The sequence below is a fragment of the Parasteatoda tepidariorum genome, chromosome 5 (genome assembly GCF_982258835.1).
Source record: "Parasteatoda tepidariorum strain Cologne lab strain chromosome 5, Ptep-v5.0, whole genome shotgun sequence".
NCBI classification, from domain to species: Eukaryota; Metazoa; Arthropoda; class Arachnida; order Araneae; family Theridiidae; genus Parasteatoda; species Parasteatoda tepidariorum.
Window position 1 is genome coordinate 59354423 of NC_141759.1, and position 26189 is coordinate 59380611.

The window sequence follows — 26189 nt, forward strand, 5'->3', positions numbered from 1 at the left end:
TTTCTTTCACATTAAAAAATGTATCATTAAATGATTTTGTGAATGAAATAAATTTCAATTATGAATAACTGAATAAACTTAAAAATTATTGTTTGGAAGGGAGACGTGCTTGGAAGATTTTATCTTTAAGACAGAAAAAGACACCGAGGTTTCATGTTGCATTTCATAACTATAAATTACTAAAATGCTAAATGTAATATTTTTCACTTATTTCTACCTATAATAATTCAAAATAAGGGAAAAAGTATGAAAAATATGTTTAATAAAAATTCTGCGTCAAAGGCTAAACTGCCTTAGTATCTTTTAAGGCATTTAACATAAATTAAAAAGGGCGTTCATGCTGTTCATGATTACTTTAAAGCATGACATCATTTAAAAAAAGATTAAATAAAATTAATAAACCAATACATTTAGAAAAATATATGTTAACTTTTAAATATCTAATAAAATAAATGAAAAATAAATCTGAGCAAAATTTAAGTTTCCTGCCTTGGTAAACTACAATTCGGGCCGGAAATAGTTAGCATGCCGTCTGCTTAAAATTCCCACTGTAAAGAAATTTATACACCACATATTGCTTTAAACAGGCAAAATACTTTCTACCACTTTCACTGTCCGTGCCAAGGTGAAATTTTATTGTTTTACTTTTCATTTAGTAAAACTGCTCATGGATGAACTGCAATAGGGCATTTCTTAACTTTCATAAACTTCTCGTTTCTGAAGTTGCATATTAAATTGTTTTATAAATTTAACCACTTTATTAATCTCTTTTTAAATGCCGCTTACGTCACAGCTGTTTTTTATTTTACCACGCCTTACTGAACGCAGTTTCGTGTCTTTTGGTTCAATGCAAAGCTGGCGATCAAAATTTTTACCACTTTTTAACAGGTTAAAAATTTCATATTTGCACTGGATGAAAATATAAGTTTTAACAGTTTCTTGTTCTCAACCAGTAGAAGTTATTACAGATTTATCAACAAATAGGTTTTATCTCTTTACTTGTCAAAAGTTTTGATCACATTCCGACACGTTAGAGTGTTATAACTTCAACTGGAGTTCTAAACTGGGTGAAAATAAGTTTAAACCGTTTCTTGACAATGACGATCGGAATCGATTGCTATTTTATCACTAAATACCACTCATTATAGCCACTTCAATGATGTCATTTTAAGTACCGCTTACGTTACTTCCCCTTTTTTTGAAGTTATACTTCTTATGCGACTTCCAACAAGGAAGCGTTAAACGGTTAACGCTAAATTTTTATTGGCCGGGAAATCACGTGGTAGGATCCGGTTTTCCCTCATTCATTTCCATATTGTTTTGGTTCTCACTAACATAAAAATAATAAGTCATAAAACTTCTGTTTTTCTATAAATATTTTTTTAGTTTGTTTTGATACACATATAATTTATTAGGGAGCAGGAAAAAGAGTCGTTGAATAGAACTAGTGATCCTTCTACGACTGCTGATTCTTCTACAATTAACGTCGCAGGTTACGAAGTTTAATTTCTTCTGCGCGGAGGTACTCCACGCACTTTTATTTTAATTTTACCGTGTCTTAATGAACTCACTGTCATGCCCTTTGGATGTAGGCAAAGCTGGCGTCTAAAATTTTTACCACTTTCCAACTGGTTAGAGAGTTTAAATTTGTACTGGTTGAAAATATCTGTTTCAATCGCTTCCTGTCCCCCAATAAGTGGAAATTATTTCCACTATATCGAAAAATTGATTTTATTTCTTCACTTTTCGGAAGTTTCGATCACATTCCGAGAAGTTATAGAGCTAAAGGTGAAAATATGTTTTTTTTTATAGGTGAAAATATGTTTAAGCAGTTTGTTGACTGTAACAAGCAGAAGCTATTGCTATTTTATCACTTAATCGAACTCATGACAAATTGAAATTTCTACCACTTTCCGACAGGTTAGAGAGTTCAAATTTGTACTGGATGAAAACAGAAGTTTTAATAGTTTCTTGTCCCCATCAAGAGGTAGATATTAACGATTTATCTCCAAATGGAATTTATTACCAATCGAAAACGAAAAACGCTTTAATTTACCAACTAATAAATCCTTTTCCTAAAATTCACCTACGTTTTTCAAAAGTGATACATACCTCCCCCCTTTCTTTTTTGTTTTGAGGTGTGACGAAAATTAAAATTGTTTTCTCCTTTTATCCACTTGAAAAAGCATGTTTATCTTTTTATAAATTTTATTACATATTTTTTTTTTAATATTATCTTTCTATTCGCAAAGTAACATGTCTATGAACATTTTGTTTAATTCTTTAGAGGGCGTAAAATAGGCCGTTTATTGATTCTTCACACATCTACCTTTACTTAACGACCTATATTCTACCAGTTAGTCAGTTCAAAAATTCTACGCGTGAAAAACTTGTTTAGATCAATTGTGCAGTATAAATCGTTTGCTTTTAACTCCTACTGATTAATTTATTTTGACCTTCCATAGAATAGTGAATATTTTTTGTTACTTTCTCTGGGTATTGTTGACAATTGAGATTTATAGTAGGTTAAGTAGTGTTTGTTGAAACTCGTGAAATGTAAATAAATTTTTAAAAGTTTATACAAAACGTTTGCTACTTTTTTTTAAAAATAATAATTTGGGTAAGTGCAAACGATATTTATATTTTAAATTCTAATATCACGTCAAACATTAAATTTTCCTAAATTAATTATTGAGCTAAAGTAAGCAAACTTCAAAGTAAAACTAGATAAAGCGTTGTAAACAAAAGTAGTGTTTGTTGAAATTCGTGAAATGTAAACAAATTGTAAAAGTTTATACAAAACGTTTGCTACTTTTTTTTAAAAAATAAGTTGGAAAAGTGCAAACGATATTTATATTTTAAATTCTGATATCACGTCAAATATTCGCGATCGCAACGAACTATAGGGGGCGTTGTTGTATGAGACGCTTACCTGCGATTTCCATATGAACCGTCATTCAGTTACTCTGGAGACGTCGTTAATGTAGCGTTTAGCATTGCAACGTTCCTTCTTTAATGTGGCTTATTAAATTTAAAAAAGAAAAATGCTTGATCTTCTTTCTTGTACAACCGAAAACAAAATGGTATCTCTTTTTATTAGAGAAGGAATATCCAAAACACATCGGAAAAATATTTGTACATTAACAGAAAAAAATATGTATATTCTTATAAGAGTTAAAACCTAATGCCCGAGAAATAGTATTACTAAATTTAATGATATAACATGAAAGGTTCATTTAAACTTTACATTCTATAGTTTTAAGAATCATATTAGTTCAAAAATTAAAATGAACAAAAAGTATACATAAGCCTCATAATTTTATGAAATTTATATTTGTAAACAACGTTTTTTGACAACAATTTTTATCAAAAAATTTCAAGTTTCAATAAAAATCATTATTTAGAAACTAAGAAACGTAAAATAAAGAATGCTGACGAAACAAAAACAAAAAAAAACAATTCTTTTTTGTCGCCATTTTTAGTGCTACGAATATTCGTCTTTGGGATTTGCCAAAAACAAAACAAGATGCAATTTTATTTTTTCAGGAGGGAAATATTTTACCGAAAAAACGAAAATGTACCAATTCCCACAACATAAAACTTTATCTTGGCAAACGTACGTTTTGGAAATGTTATTTCATTTGGAATCTTATTCATCAGAGTTCATATGGCGATATGATTGTTTTGAATCTATGCTAAACTCTATATCGGCTCATTTTCCACCGAAATCCAATTAACTATTTTGATTTTAAATAAAGTGTTTTATTTTATGAACTGTCGCAAAAATTTTAAGTGTAGATTGGCGGCACTTAAAAACCGCCAAATCTGTAGCGGCGGTGGCGTTAATACATCGTAAGTACCGAATTTTTATTCCATACTTTTCTGAATCATATTATTTCAAATATTGGAATATACAAGAAGTATACATAAACACATAATGTTATACCATTTAATTTTTCAAAAGTATTTTGAGAACAATTTTTATCAAAAAATTATAAACTAGAAAACGGAAAATAAAGAATTCTTAGGATAAAAAAAACGATTTTAAGAATTATTAACATTGAAATAAAAACTTTCATATTGTTTCTTTTTTTATTATTCTTATAGTTCTTAATCAGACGTAAAAAACCATTCTGTACAGAACCATCATCAAATGAAAAAAAAATATTTACAAGCAAATTTTTTATTGTAAAAATCATTGCACTTACCTGATTTATGATTCCCGGAGAATTCCAAAATGATAAGTTCCTTGTTTGAAAACTTTATTCTCAAATAATAGATACATAGTTTATACCTTCATTACTTTTAGATAACATACTACACAGCAAAATTTTATAATTGATATGAATTTGAATATGTAGCTAAAAACAGAATAGCTGAATTCTAGTTGAACTTATTCTTTCAAAATTAAAAAAAACTTACCAAGAAAACGATTTAAATTAATTAAGAATCAGCACAAATGGCACTATTTCAAGTAACTTGGATAATTTTTTATTGTTGTTTTCCGAATTATATGGATACAGAAATATATACTATTCTATAACGAAGAAGAATATGCTATAACTAATACAATTCTGTATGTTCTGAATTCATATTTATTCACTGGAATGACGAAAGCAATGTTGACTTCACTTTAATTCGTAATGAATTGAAGACAGAAGAAATGCATTTTACCTTAATACACACATCTGTAACAGTATCCGAAATCGGAAGTCATCAGTTGCAAGTTTGTTGATAATAGAAATTAAAAATAATTGAGGAATTTTTCTTCAAATGTTTGGCGTGTTCTGTTCCTGAAAGATTTACTAATATTCTGGAGATTTTTTTCAAGTTCTTCGGCCTTTTCCTTAGGGAAATTTTGTTTCTTATTTGCTGCTAAAAAATGGCGTCTGATTCAGTCAATGACTTTGATGGAACTAAATGAAAACGTGATAAATTAATGTCCGATATTTACAGGCTCCCGCTAGACGGCGTACTCGAGCGTTGCGATCGCGAATTAAATTTTCCTATATTAATTATTAAGCTAGCGCAAGCAAACTTCAAAGTAAAACCAGATAAAACGTTTGCAACATTCTTTCTTAAATAATTTGGAAAGTGCAAGCGATGTTTTATTTTAAATTCGAATATCACGTTTCCTGTCAATAAAGAATAATCGTAGAATATTTGGTCAGCTTTATTTACAATCCACTGTACGACAACAGTTTTATTCCGAAACAATAGGACACATGGAACATTCCTGCTGCCCTAGTAAATAAACGACACATTCGTATTACGAATTGCTCGTAAATTCAGAGAACAATAGTGTTCTAGTGACTCGCGCTGTAGAGGAAGGAAATGGCAATCTTTTTTTTTTTTTTTTTAGTGTGATCCTTTTCACTATCACTTTCTCTAACATTTAGATCAAGGAAAGTTATTGATAGAAAAAATATAATACCGCACCAAATGTAGGTTTATTAGTCTTACGCGAGTTTTACGAGCATTAATTATTTAAACAAGATAAATAATTTGGTTGTTATTATTTGTAATCTAAAAGGTAAACATTCTAATTTTTGTTGCAGTTACGAACTTTAGTTAACCAGAAACCAAGAAACCTAGTTAACTCTCTCTAGACGAACTCTGGTTAAAATCTATAATTTTTATCTTTAACAGGACGTCGGTAAGCTTTTAGCTCTGGAGATAGCTAAAAAATGTATTTTTAAGAAAATGAATACAGCTAAAAATGACAGATATAAAATGATAGCTCGAAGTAAGGAAATGGACACTGCACAAAACATACCTTTTCAATGATCAACCCAAATTTAAACAACTAATCCAGAATTTTTACCTTTTTTTACTTCTTCTGAATCGAAAGCATATTAGAGACGTAACTTTTTTGATGAGCCGGGAAAGCCTGGTCGGTGGTGCGCTGAGCCCATGTCCGAGAGTTCGTGGGTTCGAACCCCACAGGCCGAAGACTCCCCGTGTAGTAAATGGTGACTGATGCACGTTAAATCTGTCGAGTCGCCAAGTCCTTCATGTTCCCATAACAAATCAATACCTCTGGAGGTACTGGATTGGAGATCGATCGTTCTCTGATTCAGGTCAAAATTACGATCTAGGGATGAATGAAGGGATGTATGAATGGGTCCGCCCTTTAAACGAGTGTGACGTATGGTGTGGCAGAAGTCAAATTCTTGGCCATAAATGGCGCCACTAGAAAACAAGAGCAATCGCACCCCTCTGCCTAAACAGGCATACGAAAGCAAGCAAGCGACATTTCTGATGATCTCTTCGTATTTTGATCAGTAGTCGGAAGGAGTGCACTACAAGTAGAGAAACTACTGTAGTCGCTATTTTTTTTCGCAGTTTGTAGTGTATTATGCTACTTTTTTTAAAAAAAGTAGTGTAGTGATTTGTGCGTTACAAAAAGAAAACAGTTGTTTGTAACGATTCTTGGCAACTACTTTTAGCGTCATTTTAGTAAAGAAACACGGCTGCAACGCAATTAATTTTTCGAATTTGACCAGGTCTTCGCGGGTCCGCCAACGGATTAAATGAAATTGACCCTGTGGCTGCAACTAAGCGTTAACAAGAATTACGTATTTTAGAATCACGTATAACTAATATTTATGTAGACCATTACAAAAAATAAATAGTTAATCAGTTTGGTCACACTTCTACATGTGAATGCATTCTCGTGAAACATTGTTATTTCAGAGGAAGGGAATGACTCAACGTAATTAACTTCTTAAAGGAAATAAAAAAGAATTAAACAATTAAAAATTTTCAAGTAATTGATATATTCGCTTTTCTTAAACTAAATATTCGCTGTCGAGGAAGGCTTAAAAAATTGAAGATTAAATGAATAAATTCGAAAAAAAAAAATCTTTTGGAATAACAAACTGGCTCATGTAATAAATATTTCTTAATTCGCTTACATTTAATGTAAGCTTGTCTCCTTAACACTAGATTGCCTAAGGAAGTCATTTTGACTGCTTTTTAATTTCAGTTAGAAAAACAATGATGTATATAATAACACAATTTCTTAGAATTTTGTGACTTTTATAGTTATTTTTATTGTTGATATTTATTAATAATTTGTTATATAACTGTAAATAATATAAAAAATATTAAAAATTAATTTTAAACAAATTTCTTTACACATTATTTATTATTTTACAATCCAGTCATTTTGACTGCTTTTGGGCAATATAGGTATATACTAATTTTCAGTCTTTCTAGTGTTAAAGTATCGAAGTAGTTACTACAATTCCATATAATTTGTAGTCACTACATTAAAAAGAGTAGTAGTAGTTGCAGAAAACTACAAAAATAATATAGTTTTTCCGAGCACTGATTTTATTCTTTAAATGATTAAATGGTATCTAAAAATCGAAATGCTTGCAACGTAAACTTACTACCCATATTAGTACCCATGGCAGACTGTAGAAAAGAGCTGCTAAGTATTTTTAAAAGATACTTAGTTAAAAAAATTATTAGGTACTTTATGCAAATGGATGATAGAACATAATTTATTTGGCTGTCCTGGATAGCCTCGTTGGCAAGGCGTTGGATTCACTTTCGTGAGAGCAGGAGTTCGAATCTAGCCGGCCGAAGACTCCCCGTGAAGTAAATGGTGACTGGTGCACGCTAAATATGTCGGGTCACAAAGTGCTCCATGTGCCCATAACAAATTATACCTCTGGGGTTACTGAATTGGAGATTGATCGTTTTCGGTTCAGGTTAAAAATACGATTTGTAGATGAATAAATGGGTCTGCCCTATAAACGGGTGCGACGTATGGGTGTGAGAGAAGTTGAATTCTTGGCCATAGATGGCGCCCCTGGGAAACAAGAACAATCGCATCCCTTGTCTAAATGATCCACGACAGCAACAGTTCATTCGTTAATTCTTTGAAGAAAAAAAATAGGAGAAGTATTCACAAAAATATTTTGAAAAACGGAATCAAAAGATATGTAATGAAACTACTTTCATTTTCTTAATGAGGCAATTAATTTTTTAAATAAGAATTTTGAGTTATTTTCGTTTTATTGAATACGCCTTTTCAGTTGGCTTTTTTTTAGCTGTGTCCATTTTTAAAATGGAAATTTTGAGCTATGCTTATTTTCTTAAATGCGCATTTTAAGCTGCATTCATTTTCTTAAACGCGCATTTTGAGATAAATTCTAGAATAAATAGGTAACTGACAGGCAGCTCTATTGTATACTATGTAAATGGTATAGTTATGTCTGAAATTCCACTTCACAGCACTCAAATTTCATTTAGGGTTACTCTATACTTGATGATGGCAATATTTAGTTTTAATTGTTTCCTTACCGCTACAAGTAAAATGTGCATTACCTGTTAATATTTTTGTTTATCACTAAAAAGTCGTTAATCAAATAAGCTTTAATCTAAATTTCTGCCCTTTTTCCATTAGCTGTAGGGCTGAAACTTCTGGAACTGGTTACTCTGTCTGATGCTAATACAAGTTGAAATTTAATCGAATTTCTTCCAATTACTAATTTCTTCGGGCTGATTTTTTTCTACTTTTCGACATAACACAAAACTAAAACAATAAAAATAATAAAATAAACATTTTAAAATCAGGTTTTATAAGCTGACTGAAAAGTAGAGAAGAATTTTATTTTGTCAGATATGAAACGAAAGAAAAGTAGGGCACATCACTTTCATAAATAACATCTATCATAGCCGAAAACCTCCCTCGCGTTTCTTGAAAGTGACGTGTCCTACGTTTTTCGTTTTAAATCTGACAAAAATAAAATTACATTTTCTTTTTTAGAAAGTTTAATTTTTCTGTTCATAAAAATTAGATGCATTGCTTTCAAAATGTTCGCAAATTTAATTCCCACGATAAATTATTTCCACCATTTATCTAACATATAGTTTTAAGGAAACGAATGCTCAGAAAAATTAGAAGCATTGTTTTTAAAATGTTCACAAATTTAATTCACACGATAAATTATTTCCCCCATTTATCTATCATATAGTTTTAAGGAAACGAATGCTCAGAAAAATTAGAAGCATTGTTTTTAAAATGTTCACAAATTTAATTCACACGATAAATTATTTCCCCCATTTATCTATCATATAGTTTTAAGGAAACGAATGCTCAGAAAAATTAGAAGCATTGTTTTTAAAATGTTCACAAATTTAATTCACACGATAAATTATTTCCCCCATTTATCTATCATATAGTTTTAAGGAAACGAATGCTCAGAAAAATTAGAAGCATTGTTTTTAAAATGTTCACAAATTTAATTCACACGATAAATTATTTCCCCCATTTATCTATCATATAGTTTTAAGGAAACGAATGCTCAGAAAAATTAGAAGCATTGTTTTTAAAATGTTCACAAATTTAATTCACACGATAAATTATTTCCCCCATTTATCTATCATATAGTTTTAAGGAAACGAATGCTCAGAAAAATTAGAAGCATTGTTTTTAAAATGTTCACAAATTTAATTCACACGATAAATTATTTCCCCCATTTATCTATCATATAGTTTTAAGGAAACGAATGCTCAGAAAAATTAGAAGCATTGTTTTTAAAATGTTCACAAATTTAATTCACACGATAAATTATTTCCCCCATTTATCTATCATATAGTTTTAAGGAAACGAATGCTCAGAAAAATTAGAAGCATTGTTTTTAAAATGTTCACAAATTTAATTCACACGATAAATTATTTCCCCCATTTATCTATCATATAGTTTTAAGGAAACGAATGCTCAGAAAAATTAGAAGCATTGCTTTTAAAATGTTCACAAATTTAATTCACACGATAAATTATTTCCCCCATTTATCTATCATATAGTTTTAAGGAAACGAATGCTCAGAAAAATTAGAAGCATTGTTTTTAAAATGTTCACAAATTTAATTCACACGATAAATTATTTCCCCCATTTATCTATCATATAGTTTTAAGGAAACGAATGCTCAGAAAAATTAGAAGCATTGTTTTTAAAATGTTCACAAATTTAATTCACACGATAAATTATTTCCCCCATTTATCTATCATATAGTTTTAAGGAAACGAATGCTCAGAAAAATTAGAAGCATTGTTTTTAAAATGTTCACAAATTTAATTCACACGATAAATTATTTCCCCCATTTATCTATCATATAGTTTTAAGGAAACGAATGCTCAGAAAAATTAGAAGCATTGTTTTTAAAATGTTCACAAATTTAATTCACACGATAAATTATTTCCCCCATTTATCTATCATATAGTTTTAAGGAAACGAATGCTCAGAAAAATTAGAAGCATTGTTTTTAAAATGTTCACAAATTTAATCCACACGATAAATTATTTCCACCATTTATCTATCACATAGTTTTAAGGAAACGAATGTTCAGAAAAACTAGATGCATTGCTCTTAAAATGTTCACAAATTTAATTCGCACGTTAAATTCTTTCCACCATTTATCTATCAGATAGTTTTAAGGAAACGAAAGTCCAGAAAAATTAGAAGCATTGCTTTTAAAATGTTCACAAATTTAATTCACACGATAAATTATTTCCCCCATTTATCTATCAAATACATCCCATTAGTCTATCATATACATACCATACCTTAAATTTAAGGAAAAGAATGCTCAGAAAAATTAGATGCATTGCTTTTGAAATGTTCACAAATTTAATTCACACGATAAATTATTTCCACCACTTATTTATCATATAGTTTTAAGGAAACGAATGCTCAGAAAAATTAGAAGCATTGCTTTTATAATATTCACAAATATTTAATTCACGCCATAAATTATTTCCACCATTTAACTTTTAAAATGCTATGCAAAGTAGAGAAAAAACTGATCTGGTCAGTCGAAAAAACTAAAGAATAAGTTTGATTACTAGTTATAGTGACAGATATTTCAACAGTCAGTTATTGTGAAAGAAATTGTTTTATTATCATACATATTTATGGCATTTCTTTTCTCTGATTCAATTTAGGTTATTTATTTCAAGTCTTTGTTGCAACTTTGAGTAAACATATTATTGTATTTCAAAACAAGTAAAAGTGAAATATTACTTTTTTTGCTATTATTCTATTTCCTTCTTTATTACGGATTATTTTTAAAATATCGAACTTTTATTTATTTATAACATCTTATTTAAGATGTTTGTCGGTATCTAATCAAAATTCTAGGATTGAAATAATAATTTTTTTTTCTTTATAGGGTAATTTACAATTGTGTAGTAATGACGATTAAATAAAAGTTCTAAATTTATAGCTAACAATAAAAAATAATAAATATCACTAATAAGTTATCAAGCGAAAAATGTAAATACATAAATCTACTTAAAAAAAAAACTTCAAAAATTCTTACAAATTTATCTTAGATCATTATGTCTTTGTCGTTAGACAGTTAGTTTTTGACAAAAAATGGCAATTGTATTTTTGAGTGTGTTTCTATTTTTGTTTCTAAATTTTTCATTTAATTATTTGCTGTGTTTAATTTATTTTTAAAACTTTTCTTAATGTGAAAATTAGACTAATGAAGAATTTAAAAATAAGCACACAAAAAATTGAAAGATTATGATAAATTATTCAAATAGGATTTCAACTGATCATAGATATTGCAAATTGTTAAAAAGCGCATATTTTTTTCAAATGAGGATATGTATTTAAGTTCTTTTTACGATTGCAGATCAAAGAAGAGCTAATATCTGTTTTAGTATGAAGAACATAAATGTACACGAAAAGATCTATAATAACATTAAGATCTATAATAACGAGATATCTTCAATTGCTGAGCACTGTTGGAATCTTAAGCATAAATTCCGTTTCGACAATGTCAAAATTATTTCAACTCCAGTCTCATCAAGTCATCTTGCTACCCTGGAATCTTATTTTATTCCTATAAATGCTGATTCCGTTGTTTACGACTAACGACATTAGTTTCTCACTACCTCTTTATAGCACGTGGAAAAGTATTTTGCCCTGACTTGCTCTTCTCGGCCACAGTGGGTTTACTTGTTCTGTTTTTCATCTTTTTTCTGTCTCTAAATTTGTATGTTTTTTTTTTTTTTTAAAGGTTTGCTTCTAAGTTTCATTTTTCCTCTTTTCATTGGCAACTTTACGTTTACTATTTCAAATCACTTTTGTTTCTTCTCTTTCACACCTGGCAAGTCTTGAAAATAGGCGCCTGATTTTGAGAGCTTAAAGCACTTGGACTGTCATTAGTTTCTAATCAAGTAATATTCTGACCAATCATACAAATTAAATTTAAACAGGAACATGAATTTATTAAATGGGAGCGATTCGTAAAAGAATGGTAACTTCTGATCTCCTTAATAATAACGCACAGCATTTAAAAAGTAAAATTTGCCGAAATAATGTAAAACGAGGTTAATGCTAAGTTAGTTTTACTTATAAATTATTATATGATATTTTTCTTTTAACAGTAAAATGTATTTTTTAAAAAAACGGTATTTATCCCCCATTTAGTGTCACCGGTATAAAAGCGTCATTGTGCCGTAATATCTAATATCATGGACAATATTATATATGAGTATTTGCATTTATTGTACAACTTGAATAGTGAAGTGCATTGAGCAACGATTATATGTATATAGTAAAAGTGTGCTTAAGTAAGATTGTTCTTGATATTTATTTAGAAATTCTTTAACTTTTTGTCAAATTTAAAACTATTCCAAAGTGCCGAAGAAATATAGGATTCACTTTCCTTCATAGAGCAAGAGTATTGTTAATTAATGCAGATTATGGACGGATTTTTTTAATTTAATGTATGTTTATCATTTTTAACACAACTGAGGAATGTTGATGTCATCATTTATCAATAAATGACAAATTATTTTCTGTCAATTCCAACAAAAGTCACTTTGAGGAAAAGTATAAAATTTGATTTACAGTGCAGTGGCATGGTATAGCATTATAGATCATAGACAAAATTATTTGACATTCATTGTATGTCCAGAATTTTTGTCTTAACTGTTACATATATTGAGCAATCATCAAAAAAAGCTGATTTTTTTGCCGCCTAGATTTATCTATCTATAACTGACGCATTTGTCATTTTTTGCTAATATACGCCAAGGTTTTCGCTAAGTCTTGCCGAAGAAAAATATAAGACTCGCTCCACAGGACTACTTATGTTGTAGATTCTGCGTAAAAATGCATTGTAATTTACTTATAATTTTTCACCTAACTGTGAAATGCATCTTGATACCATCATTAGATCTACCTCTAAATTATGGCAATTGTAATTTTCACAAATTTAGACGAAAGTTGCATTTCAGGCATCTATAATGTATCTTGTTACCATCATTAGATCTACCTCTAAATTATGGCAATTGCCATTTTCACAAATTTAGACGAAAGTTGAATTTCAGGCATATATAATGCATCTTGTTACCATCATTAGATCTACCTCTAAATTATGGCAATTGCCATTCTCACAAATTTAGACGAAAGTTGCATTTTAGGCATCTATAATGCATCTTGCTACCTTCATTAGATCTACCTCTAAATTATGACAATTACCATTTTCACAAATTTAGACGAAAGTTGAATTTCAGGGCCATGATATTTGACATATTATAAATCATGGGAAAAAAAGTATATTGTCATTTAATGTATGTTCAGCATTTTTTATTTGAACTGTCAAACGCAGCGATCAGGTAAAAGCTGATCTTCTTCCTTTTATAAATCTATCTATAAATGTGGGCAACTGCCATTTTTTAAACTAGAGTACAAATACTCGTGGTGAAGAGAAAGAAGATTCGCTCCATCGAGTTAGTTCATAACAAGGAACTGTTAACCATCACCGGACAGTCATATCAGGATCGCCCATCTTCCAAAGTCCAGAGAGTTGGCCGAAAAAATGACTTTTGCAGACAGAGGCCAAATCACATCCGTATTGTAAGTGACCAGTGAAGTGTGAAGTGCGGGTATATTATGGAACGTAAAAAGGTGGAATTTTTATTTTTTTATTCCAATGAATGACCCATATCCATCAGCTGCGTGTGGACGTTGGTTGACCTTCAATAAGTATGACGCATTCCGTTTTAATGCATGCATTCAGCTTTAATGTGTTTTTATGCAGATTTCGATTGCCTTGTAATTGGATTAATTGACAAAAAAAATGGGTGTTTAGTAACTTTCCGTGATCATTTCAATGTTTGTCATTCGTTAATGAGAAACCGACTTGGCTTTCGTATTTAAATAAAAATTTAATTTTGGAAATTAGCCATAACAAAATGAATTTTATTTAATTCTAATTTAGATTCGTTAAGATTCGCTAGATTTAGATTAAATTAGATTAAAACTGATTTGAATTTTATTATTGTAAGCAGAATATCGTTTTAATAATTACATTTTCTCCTTAATGTTAATAATGTAAACTTTGAAAAGTTGATTCTTAAAGGTAATATATTTTTTTATTATTAATTGAATTAATTCTCATCAAGTGAGCCAGTTTTTATATCAATTATTAACCAGATTTTTAAGAGTCATAGAAATTGAAAGAACTGAAAATGAAGCGAAAACAAGACTCAATTATATAAATTTGTTACCAGTGCTGTTCGCAGGGATCTGTCCAGACATTTTGTGAAAGGTCCGTTTTTCGTGAAATTTTGAAAAAATTATTCACATTCTTTCAACCAGGGTCCGCTTTTATGAATTTGTGCAAATAGGGTCCGTTATTGCAAAAAAAAAAAAAACTTTTTCAAGGAGTTTTTAAATTGTAAAGACATACAAGATTATGCTCAACACTGCAAAATTATAATTAAAAAATTATATTTTAAAAAATAAACAACAATTGCTGCTTCTAAATTAAAGATGCAACATACAAATATTTGGTATTTAGCCTATACTGCTGAACGCAGCATATTCATTTCGGACGAATAATGGAAGAATCGTCTGCCGAAGACAAAACTTAATTCGTTTACATCCATCTTTCTTATTTTCTGCCCTAGAAAGGGTTTATTTGATTAACAAAATAATAATGAAGATAAACAAATTTGTGAAGGGTCCGATTAAAAGAAAAATCATTTTGTGAAGGATCCGTTTTTAAGTTAAAATATTTTGTGAAGGGTCCGTTTTTATGAAAAGATATTTTGTGAAGGGTCCGTTAACGGACCCAAATTTCTTCTAAACAGACTCCTGGTTCGTTATTATGTAAGGAAAATGAATCAGTTTAAAACATCAGGCCTTCTAAGTGTTTAAGTGATGGATTGGCCCAAACCATTTGAAAATTTTCATTTAATACCGCCATAATCTAGAGTGATATATGTATAAAAAAAGAGAGAAAAAACCCCTGCTATCTTAAAGGGTTTACAAAATGACATGCATTTCATAACCAGCATTTTGCTTTTTAAAATTTAGATTAAATGCACACTTCAATATATTTTGTTTGTTTATAACTGCTTCAATATGTTGGTTTAATTATTATTTAATTTCTTCACCGATTTAACGTTCTAAACAGATATATTCGCTAGTGATACTTCTGAATTCTCGTATCACGTTAACCAGTAATAATTCAAAGAAACAAAACTCTTTTTGCTTTTTCCCCTTCCATTCAAAGGGATACTTGCAAGTGACGTAGTGTGGGTATGTCACTCCTGATTGGTTGTTTTAACGTAACATTTGTTTACGTCAGCAGCTGCTCTTTCCATTTTATTTCGAATAAGCTAAGACCGTCAGGTATCAATTCTCTTAAGTGACGTTAAAACCGTGTGTCTGGCGCAGCATGTCCTCTCTGGACCTTGCGCCATTAAAACTTACATTCAATTCAATTCACTCTTAAGTGACGCATTCTATATTCTTACACAAAGATTCTTTCACAAGAATTTATATTCTTTCACTATATATTTCTTTACTTAACGCAAAGATAGAAATGAAGCCACGTAGAACATAAGCAAACTAATTATGTATTAAAGCTGCCAAGTACACAAAACAAAAATATTACAGTTACAATAAAATACATAAGTAAAAAATTTAAGTTAAGTGAAAGGTATAGACCAGAAAAGAGTTATATTTCAACGAATTCGATGTGCGATACCGCGGCGAATTCGACATACATACGAATATTCTACTCAAGTAGTCAAACAAGCGCCACCAATACGGTTGACGCGGCCCGATCATAAATTTTGCTGGTGACGCTGCAGTCAACGTGTAGTCAACGTGCAGTCAACGTGTAGAGGTCTTCAACAATTTTGTAGAAGGCCTCTTTATACAAAATTGTCGTTTTTATGCATATATAAAGAAATTCTCAGCAACTTTTTTAAAAAAACTAATTAATAAATACCATATTTTTTTATAAGAAATTTTGGTTTTATCCTTAGTAATCCCGGCTCAGGTACAATTGTTTTTCCCCCCTCCCCCTTGAGTATAGTATCGATTACATCACATGCATAATTTTCTTAAATTGTCATAATATAGAAATGTTTGTTACTTTTTCTCTGAAATTCTAGTACTTCGAAATTTCTCATAGTTAACATATGTTCCCGGTTTTACCCCACTAGTAGGCTAAGATCGGGCAATTTTACTTTTTCTATAATTTTTTTTTTTATAAAACCCAGAAGTATATCTGTTACCGTTAAAGTATATATAGTGCAGTTATTTCATAGAATACCTAGTTATTCCATGAAATAACTGATCGTGTCCGTTAAAGTGTGTAATATGTTATTAATTTGACACTTTAACTAGTTATTCTATGAAATAACTAGGTATTCTATAAATTAACTAATGAGAGACAGTTAAAGTGTAAAATAAACAATTTATCTAAAATGAAATAACTAGGTATTCTATAAATAAACTAATGATAGACAATTAAAATGAAAAAGAAGCAATTTATCTAATTTATGCAGCGTATAAATGGTATTTATGGAAACGCACTAGAAAATCATTTGTTACAACAAGGATTACTAAAATGACACTTGGAATTACAAAGAACATTATTTCTAAAAGAAAAACATTTTTTGTTGAATAGTTCATAAATGCAGTAGGGGTGGAAGGTAAATGTATTTGTCGTGCGAGATATATGGTTATGATATAGATTATTTTACACTTTAACGGGCTGCAGATCGTTATTCTATGTAATAACTAGTTAAACCGTGAAATACAAGAGAGTTTTACACTTTAACGGACACGATCAGTTATTTCATGGAATAACTAGGTATTCTATAAAATAACGGATTTCATACTTTAACGGTACATATCAATGGTTTTTCAAGAAAAGATTTATTGTACACAACTAAATAATATTGTATACAACCAAAAATTCTTGATTAAATCTAACAGTTTCTATAGGTCGAACAGTTTAACTTTATTAGGCCTTCGAATTTAAGCTCTCCGGTTTAGTTTTGCCTAGATAATTCCCGAATATTCAGATTGATATGAATTGCGGTACAGACGCTGGTTGAATATTGCATTTGATATTTATTCATCATTGATGCTTAATACATTATCATTTTTCAAGCTATGTAATTAATGAATTTATCAGTAATTGTAATTAATCTTAAATTATTCATAGCATTATTATAATTTCTATGATACCGTTTAAATTCATTAAAATCATGATTTAAAATTCTCCATAGCTGAAGGATGACTGACTGTTTTTCTTTTTCGAATAATTTACTTACTCTTAATGATCAAGGTGAGTCATGTCGCAAATACCTATCTTTTTTAGCAATCAATCACTTGTTGCCAGCATAAAAAAATTAATTACTAAAATACAAAATTGATTTTCTCTGTTTATTCATAATAGTAGCATGATCATAGACAGCTTCAGGTATAGGTGCGGCGACAAGAGCATCATTAATCAAAACAAATTCATCGAGATTAGTGCGTTAGATGACATTGAATTATTTTGGTACATTTCCCTTGATCTGACGGATTTTTCATATTTGCTGATGTAAAATCTAAAATATAAACATTTATATATGAGTTTTAACATTGTTGGTCATTTCTTTCATACTAAGTATTTTTTATTTTTAAAAAAAATCATGCTTACTCATCGGAAGACGCATTTATTTTTTGGACTCGAGCTCATGGCAAAAATTGAACTTAGATTCTTGATTCAATAGTTTTCATTTTATTTTACAATCGGCGTTGAACAGCCGACCTGATTACGACTACCAATGTTCAACTCCATAGCCTTGTAACTTTGAACTTGACCTGGAAGACAAGGGAACTACTGGATCAAGCTATTTGAATGAACTAGCCTTCACGAAGGACTTCTTGATGAAACTAATGAAAATTTGCGTTAAATGGAGAGGAAAATCACGAACCCCCACGGTTAGTCGTACGCCTAAGGGATTCTAACCCTTGATCCGTCTGCCACTGGGGATATTTTACATCAGTACTGTGGTCGATGTGAGCTGGAGGCAGAATTCGTATCAACCAGCTGCAGCTGGGATTCGAGCCTGGTTCGTCTCAACGGGAAGTGAACTCTCTATACCTTGATCCACCGCGACTGTGATTTAGTAGTCTGATTTCTCCCAGTCTTCTATATAGATCACCACCACGGGGTCCACGACCCTGATTCAAATGAATTATCTTTCTAATTTTTTAATTTGTAGCATAAATAGTGTTTTTTTTTTAAAAAAAATTGCCTTTGTAGAGTTTTTAAGTTCTCTATTGTAAGTTCTCTAAGTACTGTATTGAACTTTTGTTCGAATCCGAGCGAATATTTTTACGTTTTATGTATTATTTTTGTTATAAAATTGTTTTTAAATTACTATGTTCCCAGATTATAGTGGTTAGAGTTTTCGTATTTGGTTGGCACTTTTCCATTTTATTTAGTAGATTTAACATTTTAATTTTTTGAGATAACTTCGTGGCATCTTTAAGGTTTTGCTTTGTTCATTTCTGGTTCATAAATTTTATTACTTTTGATATATTGAATTTGATTTTATATTTTATGCATTTTTCCAAATGATTTGGGACAGGATGTCTCTTGATTAAGTCCTGTATTGCATTCATGTCTTTTGTTCTATTTCAATTAAATTGTAATAGAACAAAATATTATATGTAATATTTTGATAATTTTTTTTGTTTTTGTGAAATCTTTCTGTCTTTACAAAACTTAATACTAAAGTTACTGTCGAAGTTCGAATGTAGAGATTATCTTGTGTATGTAGTCTATCACATAATTGTTTTGGTCAACGTCAGAAATAGATTTTAAATATCATTATGTTTTACTTATACCAGTAATATCAACTTTAAGCTGGTATTTGTTGTGAATGTTGTTTAAAAAAATTTTAGTCATTATTTTATTTACTATGCAGTTGTAGTTTAAATGTCGTCATTTGTTTTAGATGAGAAATATTGATATTTAAGAAAATTATTTTTTCTCAACATTCATTGCTAGTGTGTGTCTTATGTCGAAATATTTCTGGTGTAACTGAAAATTATTGATATTTAAGAAAACTGTTCTCAACATTCACTGTTAGTGCTAACTAAATATCGGCATTTTCAACTGCAGGCGAGAATTGTTGATATTTAAGAATATTTTTTCTTCTCCTCATTCACTGGTAGTGCGTTTTGAATGTCGTCATTTTTGATGTAAGTTAGAAAGATTGATGGAAAGAAAATTTTCAGTATTCTCTGTTAAGGCATGTTGAATGAATGTAGACATTTTCTGGTATAATTAAAATATGACATTTAATACATAGATATTTTGAACATCACAAAGTTTATATGACTTAACAGTTATTGGGCAAAATGCCTGTCGTCAATTTCGGTTTTCATAACACTACGCAATTCGGTACATGACGATATACAATATATTATCGAAAATTCGTCTTTAAGTAAGTGGTGTGTTAATATATAAATTCTAATAATGATTTTTACCAGACCACGATAGTAAGTACCATGGTCTGATCCAATAACTGTTGGTAGCACGTGGTAAGTACCATGGTAGTAAGTGGTAGTAAGTAAGTAAGTGGTAGTATCATGGTCTTACGACTGATCTCAATCCAGAAGTAAATAGTGGAGAAGAAAATTTGAACTAAAATTTTATTTCCAATCAGTTGGAAATTTGTTAAATCTGCATTTTCATGAAATTTCCGCTTAGAATGTGGAATTTTCATAAAATATAAATTAGCATGTTTATTTTGACTGAAATTGATAAATTTTATTATTAATGAGGAGAATGATTCTAATTGTGCTTCATTTCTTTTTTAGGTGTTTCGTAAAACTGCTTTACCATGGATATTTCTTGGTATTCCTATAACATGGCTAGTCCAGGCTTAAGTGTGCATATTGTGATGTAAAATAAAATGCACTTTCTAGGATTGCGCGTAATTTATTTTTAGTTGATAGGAAAGCAAGCTTCAAAATGGAGGATTATCAGGAGGTAAGGAAAACTATTTCACGCACTGTTACTTACTAAAAATAAACATTTAAATTATTTTATGTGGAATTAAAAACAAAAACCAAATAATATCTATAGTTAAACTTTAATTAATGATTGCTTGTATATTCCATACTTCTTTTCTGACGAAATTAGATGGAAAGATTCTAAAATTATATCAGCAATCAGCGAATTTAGCAATTTATTGTTCAGACTGTTCGCGCCAACACACATTTCAAGTAAATTGCCATTTGACAGGTCCTGGTATATAGGCCGTGAGGCAGGTCCGATCATCATGATTTTCAACTACGTTTACCGGGCAAAACAGTTTAGTCCATATATACTCCATAGTATAAAGTATCAAAAATGTAATAAAAAATATATTTATTGAAATTTCTAGACCAGAAAACCTCTTTAATGCAGGCGAAGGTGTTTTGAAAAAGACACCACTAACAAGAGTGGTCCTCACTTGCTCTTGATGAATCTCTGATTGCAACTACAGTAGAGTCCTGATTATCCGAGTTAATGTGGACCACGACTAACTCGGATAACTGAAAAACTCGGTTAAAACGAAGAGTATAAAAAAAAAAGAGTTGGTATAAATGTAATATATTTAAGAAATATAAAATTTATACGAGTATACCACACATAATTCCTATTATTATTTAAAAGCTTATTTGAAAAAACTTAAAAAGTATACTTTGCAAGAATTAAAGAGTTTTTACTTAAAAAAAGTCCTTAATCGTTTTTTGTTTTACATAACTTTGGTGCTTTTCTGCAGCAATGTTTCGCCGTTTTTTAGGGATAACAGGAAGGCTGGTGTCGCCTCTTTTTGTTGTTCTATGTATTCAGTAGCATTTTCGACAGCTTTAAGTTCATCTGTGTGAGAGATTTTTATATGTTGATTTTCATCGTCACTGTCTTCATCATCTTCGCTAGGTTCATTTTCATTATTGACGATATTAACGATAATTTCATGGGATAGAGTTGTTAGATTTTGTTTTCCCGAGTGTTTGGAAGATACAATTCAGATTTATTTTTCGGCGGTATTTTTAAAAATAAACTAGAACAAAAAAATCCATAAAATATTTGATAGCTCGGTTAAAGAGGAAACTCGGATTATCGGGACTCTACTGTAATTTTTAAACGAAGGATTTTGTTGAACTTTTTTCCCCATTACTATAAAAACGAAATCATTATACGAATAGTTACTTACTTTCCTTTTTTCCTTTGTGTGGCTAAATGGTCACGGCAAATCCTCAAATTTTAGTGCAAGAAAACTACATTAAAATGACTTTTATTGCAACGTTTTTTTTCCGTCTCTGTTAGATCTCTCATAGCAAATTTTAGGACTTTCAATTGATTGTTGGACAAAATTCTTTGCAAGACTTTCATGATTAGGAAAAAAAAACTAGTTCGAACTTTCCTTTCATGTATAATGATTTATCTAAACATTATAAATCCTTGTAATTATAAAATATAGAGACTTCTTTTTTTGTGAAGTTTCGATTTGCAATTGATTGGGAGGTTTTATTACTATGTTTGGTGAAAATTGATGAAGTTGATACCTATAAGTTTAATCTGGTACTTTTACCGGCAAATTTCAATTGCTTTATTTTAATGCAACTTTGTCGGTGAAGTATTTAAGCAAGTAAATTTTTATCACTGATGACCAATATCTCTGTTCTTCTACATATGGTTTCAAAAAAATATTTTTTAAATTTGTGCTTTTTTCCACTGAAAATTTTTTTTAAGAGAAAACTCTAGGAAAAGTAACCAGCATTTTCCTTGTGAAGGAATTTTCCAAGATACTAATATCCCGCAGTATTTCACATTGTCTTCGAAAGCATGATGTTTAGGTCAAGAAATGAGATTATTGATTCTCACGGCTAAATATCGTTTGAAAAATTACCTCTAAACATGTAAAACATCTTAGGTAAATATGATGCATAGCTATTGAAGAAAGAAAAAAAACGTTCACATTTTCCAATCTATGCTATCGATATCAGTAATTCATGAACATAATACAAATATCGATATGAGAGAGAGTAATGATTACTTCTCAATGAAAAAGCATGATTTGTAGCAGATTGCAAAGGTCCTTGAAGACAATTTTTTATGAAGATTAAGTAAAGGTGAATGACAACTCTGCAAAACATCCCCCAGGGACCTCGTTTGACTGGTCCTCTCACATCTTTGCTTCTTTTTTCTAAACTTCAAAACATATTACACATCCTCATTAGCTCCGGGCTATTATACCATTCAAGATTCTTTGGAATCTAGTTTTGCCTTGGTTTTTTTTTTCTTCTTCCATTCACTTCCGATCATAACCTTCAGAAGTGAAAATAAATATATTAATTCCCCTTTCTTCCGCACTTCTCGTTAGGGTCTCGCTGTTTTTTGGTACTTTTTCAACTTTTTAACGAGATGCTTTTGCTTCTCAAAAGGTATAATGCTTCTTAAAGATGTACTTATTGGTTAAATTGCTTTTTTATGACTTGGATGTGAACTTTTAATTGCGGTCTACACACTTTGCGTGTTATAACGCCAAACTGTGATGTCATTAATTTTTTTTTTCTACTTTCATAATTTTTATTAGAATTTTTTTCTTCTTCTTAACACCTTGTGTATCTTATAGTAGTTCATTTATTGCTTTTAATAAATCTATATAAAAATCAATGATGTTTAGATGATTATGCAGTATTAGTAACAATAAAATTGTAGAACGGGTTTTCTTTTATGGATATTTTAAATATCGATATAACTATCTTATTATAGTGGGGCTCAAACTATTGAAATTTCTAAGAACCACCTAGTGTTTGCTGTGGTATTTTCTGTTTTGCTGTCATCTTATACTTTTTTGGAATTCAATCATGTGACACAACACCTATGCTAGTAATTTAGTTCTGAGCGTTCGCGAATGAATTTGGATATACTTTAAACTGTTAAGTATGTCAATAATCAGTAAAATTTGGATATGATTTTTTGCTTAAGGAAGAGAAGTATTGGCTATTGGTTGTAATTAGTTTCGGCTTATACACGCATTACCTTAGCAGTGGCTTTTGAGAAACTAGGCTTAACTTACTTTTTGTCGATGCATAAAATTTCTGCCTGAAGCTTCAATGTCGATTACCTTTAAAATCTTTAAAAAAAAAAGAAAAACATTTTTTAAAAAGGGTTACGAGTCATTTTTATGCACAATACTTTAAGAAGTACAATATTCTATAAAACATAACTAATCGTAATCTCACAATAGCTAGTGGTTGGCTAGGATGCTGGTAAAGGCTCTATAGTTTTGAGACTAAGGTCATGAACTTAGACAATTTTGTCTGCGTTTCAGAATGCCAACACTTAATGATGTGAGTCCTATTATTTGCATAATGATTAAATGTACAATTTTTGTTTCACTTTGTTGAAGAAGAAATTGTTGTCGGTATAAATCTTGACACTGATTTTGGCTACACTCAATGGGTTGATTTCAAAAATGCTGAACGGTTTTCTCACTCAATTTTATTTTTGGAGATTCAGTATAATGGATAAATTGCAAAATATGCAATATATAATAATTTTTACGCTGCCTAGCATTTTAAAATAATTTATTATGTTTAGGAATGCTGATTTCTAATACGAAGATGATCATAATGGAAATGAACAAACCAAATATTTTTGAAATCAGCTTCTAAATTCCAAACAAGAAGAAATTTTTTTTTTGTGTTTTGGACATTGAATATTTCACGTTTTACATACATTCGATATTTAAAGTCGAACTTACACACTGGTGAGCTAATAGAAATGATTTACATATTTGAAACCAGTACGCTAAATACAGCCAAAATTAGTGATCACAGATACGAAAATTGTATGTTTCTTGGTGTATTTATCTAAACAGATTCCTCATTTCATAAAAGCCTTTGAATTTTTTAAAAGTAATATAGAATTAAATATGTTTAGAAAGCCCTCACTATGGCAATATTTAGTATGATTTTTCTAAGCTGAAGCTGTCAGCCGCATTATCAAGGGAAAGGGTAGAAATTATTTTAATAATCAAAATAATTTCTAAGCTGAAACTGTCAGTCGCATTATCAAGGGAAAGGGTAAAAATTATTTTAATAATCAAAATAAATTTTTCTTGTACACTGATTCTTAAAATTGTGTTTTGCTGTTGCAAATTATAAAATGCATAACTATAAATATTGTTCTTTAGACTAAATCGCATAAAACAAGATTTAGCGGTAGATCATAGAAGAAAAAAGTTTTGTTAAAATCGATTAACAGCTTCGCGTTTTTTTGTCAGAAGTTTATACATTTATAATCATAAGCGAAAAACAAGACACACAGTATAAAATCTCAATAAAACATACTTATGAACAAAGAAAAGATTCGATATTTTTCAATATATTATATAATTTCAGCACATTTGATCATTACTGTACATTTCATCATTTCAGAATATCCAGAATTTATTTGCGATAAAATATCGCGATTGTGTTATTTCTGAAATATTATATTATGAATCATGAATGTGTGTTTTTCTGTTACGTAACTAAAAACATTCTTTTAATGAAGACAAAACAAGATTTATTAGTACGTTATAAGAGAAAAATGAAGGAAAATAATTCACAACTTTCTGAGAGTTTAGCCAGAAATTTTTAAATTTATAATCAGGAGCGAAAAAGAATAAAATGTATGGAATTTGCACGAAAGAAAATGCTTTACAAGGGAAAAAAAGATCAGTTTTTTTTCTTCACTTTAATACATTTTATCATTTCAGTAAATTTCAGCATTTCAGAATATTCAGAATTTATTTGCGAGAAAGTATTGCGCTTGTATATTTTTTTCCCTGAAATACTTAATCTCGAATTTGTGTAATGTAACTAAAAAATATTCTTCTAACGAAGACAAAACCTTGCACAACAAAATTTAACAGCACATTAACAAAGAAGAAAAAAAAACTAATCACAACTTTCTGACATTTTTGCTAGAAATTTAAAATTCTATAATTAGAGGCGAAAAACAGGAAGTACGGCATGAAATCTCCATTAAAAATGAAATTACGAGGAAAATTGGCATTTTTCATTTAAGTGTTTTTAATGATTTCAGCACATTTGATAATTTCAGCACGTTTCATTATTTCTGACTTTTCGGAATATATTTGCGAAAAGATATTGCGATAGTGTTCTTCTAAAATACAGAATCTTGAATTTGTGTTTTGCCGTGATATAGCTAAAAAAAATTTTTTTTGATGAAGATCCACACAAGATTTAACAATAAGTTATAAAAGAAAAAGAAAGAAAACAAATCACTATTTTCTGAGATTTTTGCCAGAAATCTGCAATTCTATAATTAGAATAATTCTATAATCTCAATATATATATATATACATATATATATATATATATTTACGACCGAAAAAGATTTTTGCATCTTCAATTCAATATATTTTTATCATTTCAGCACATCTTATTATTTCCGAATATTCGGAATTTATTTGCAAAAAAATATTGCGATTGTGTTTTTTCTTGCGTGCAAATACTGTTGACTCTGAAGGTTGATCAGAGCAGAATATATACACCCATTACGTAAATATTCTCATAATTTGGTGAGAAATTTCTATCTGTAATGGTAATTTTTCACAAGCACCATTTGCGTGTGTTCGTAACATTCGAATGTTTAGATGAAGCATTTGCTTCAAGCTGGTTGTTGCCAATTTCAATGCCCTATCGCGTGATCTTTGAAATTAAACTAAAAATTGTATTATGCATTGTCGGAATGCAACAAAATTTTAAAATTTGCGGAAACAAAGTTCCAATTATTTAGAGAAAGTATGCGAGCGTTCAAAAATGTCTAATTTATATGCGTTTT

The 26189-nt window shown here is 29.8% G+C and overlaps 1 protein-coding gene across 1 annotated transcript in view; it reads left to right on the forward strand.

Annotated features, from left to right (window-relative positions):
* Myo10A (unconventional myosin 10A) overlaps positions 1-26189 on the forward strand; it is a 261697-nt gene that overhangs the window by 40772 nt on the left and 194736 nt on the right. Inside the window, exon 2 of the mRNA XM_087164029.1 lies at positions 20159-20330. Coding sequence (XP_087020155.1) covers positions 20313-20330 — 18 coding nt within the window. The 5' untranslated portion in view covers positions 20159-20312. The remainder of the gene's footprint in view (positions 1-20158; positions 20331-26189) is intronic.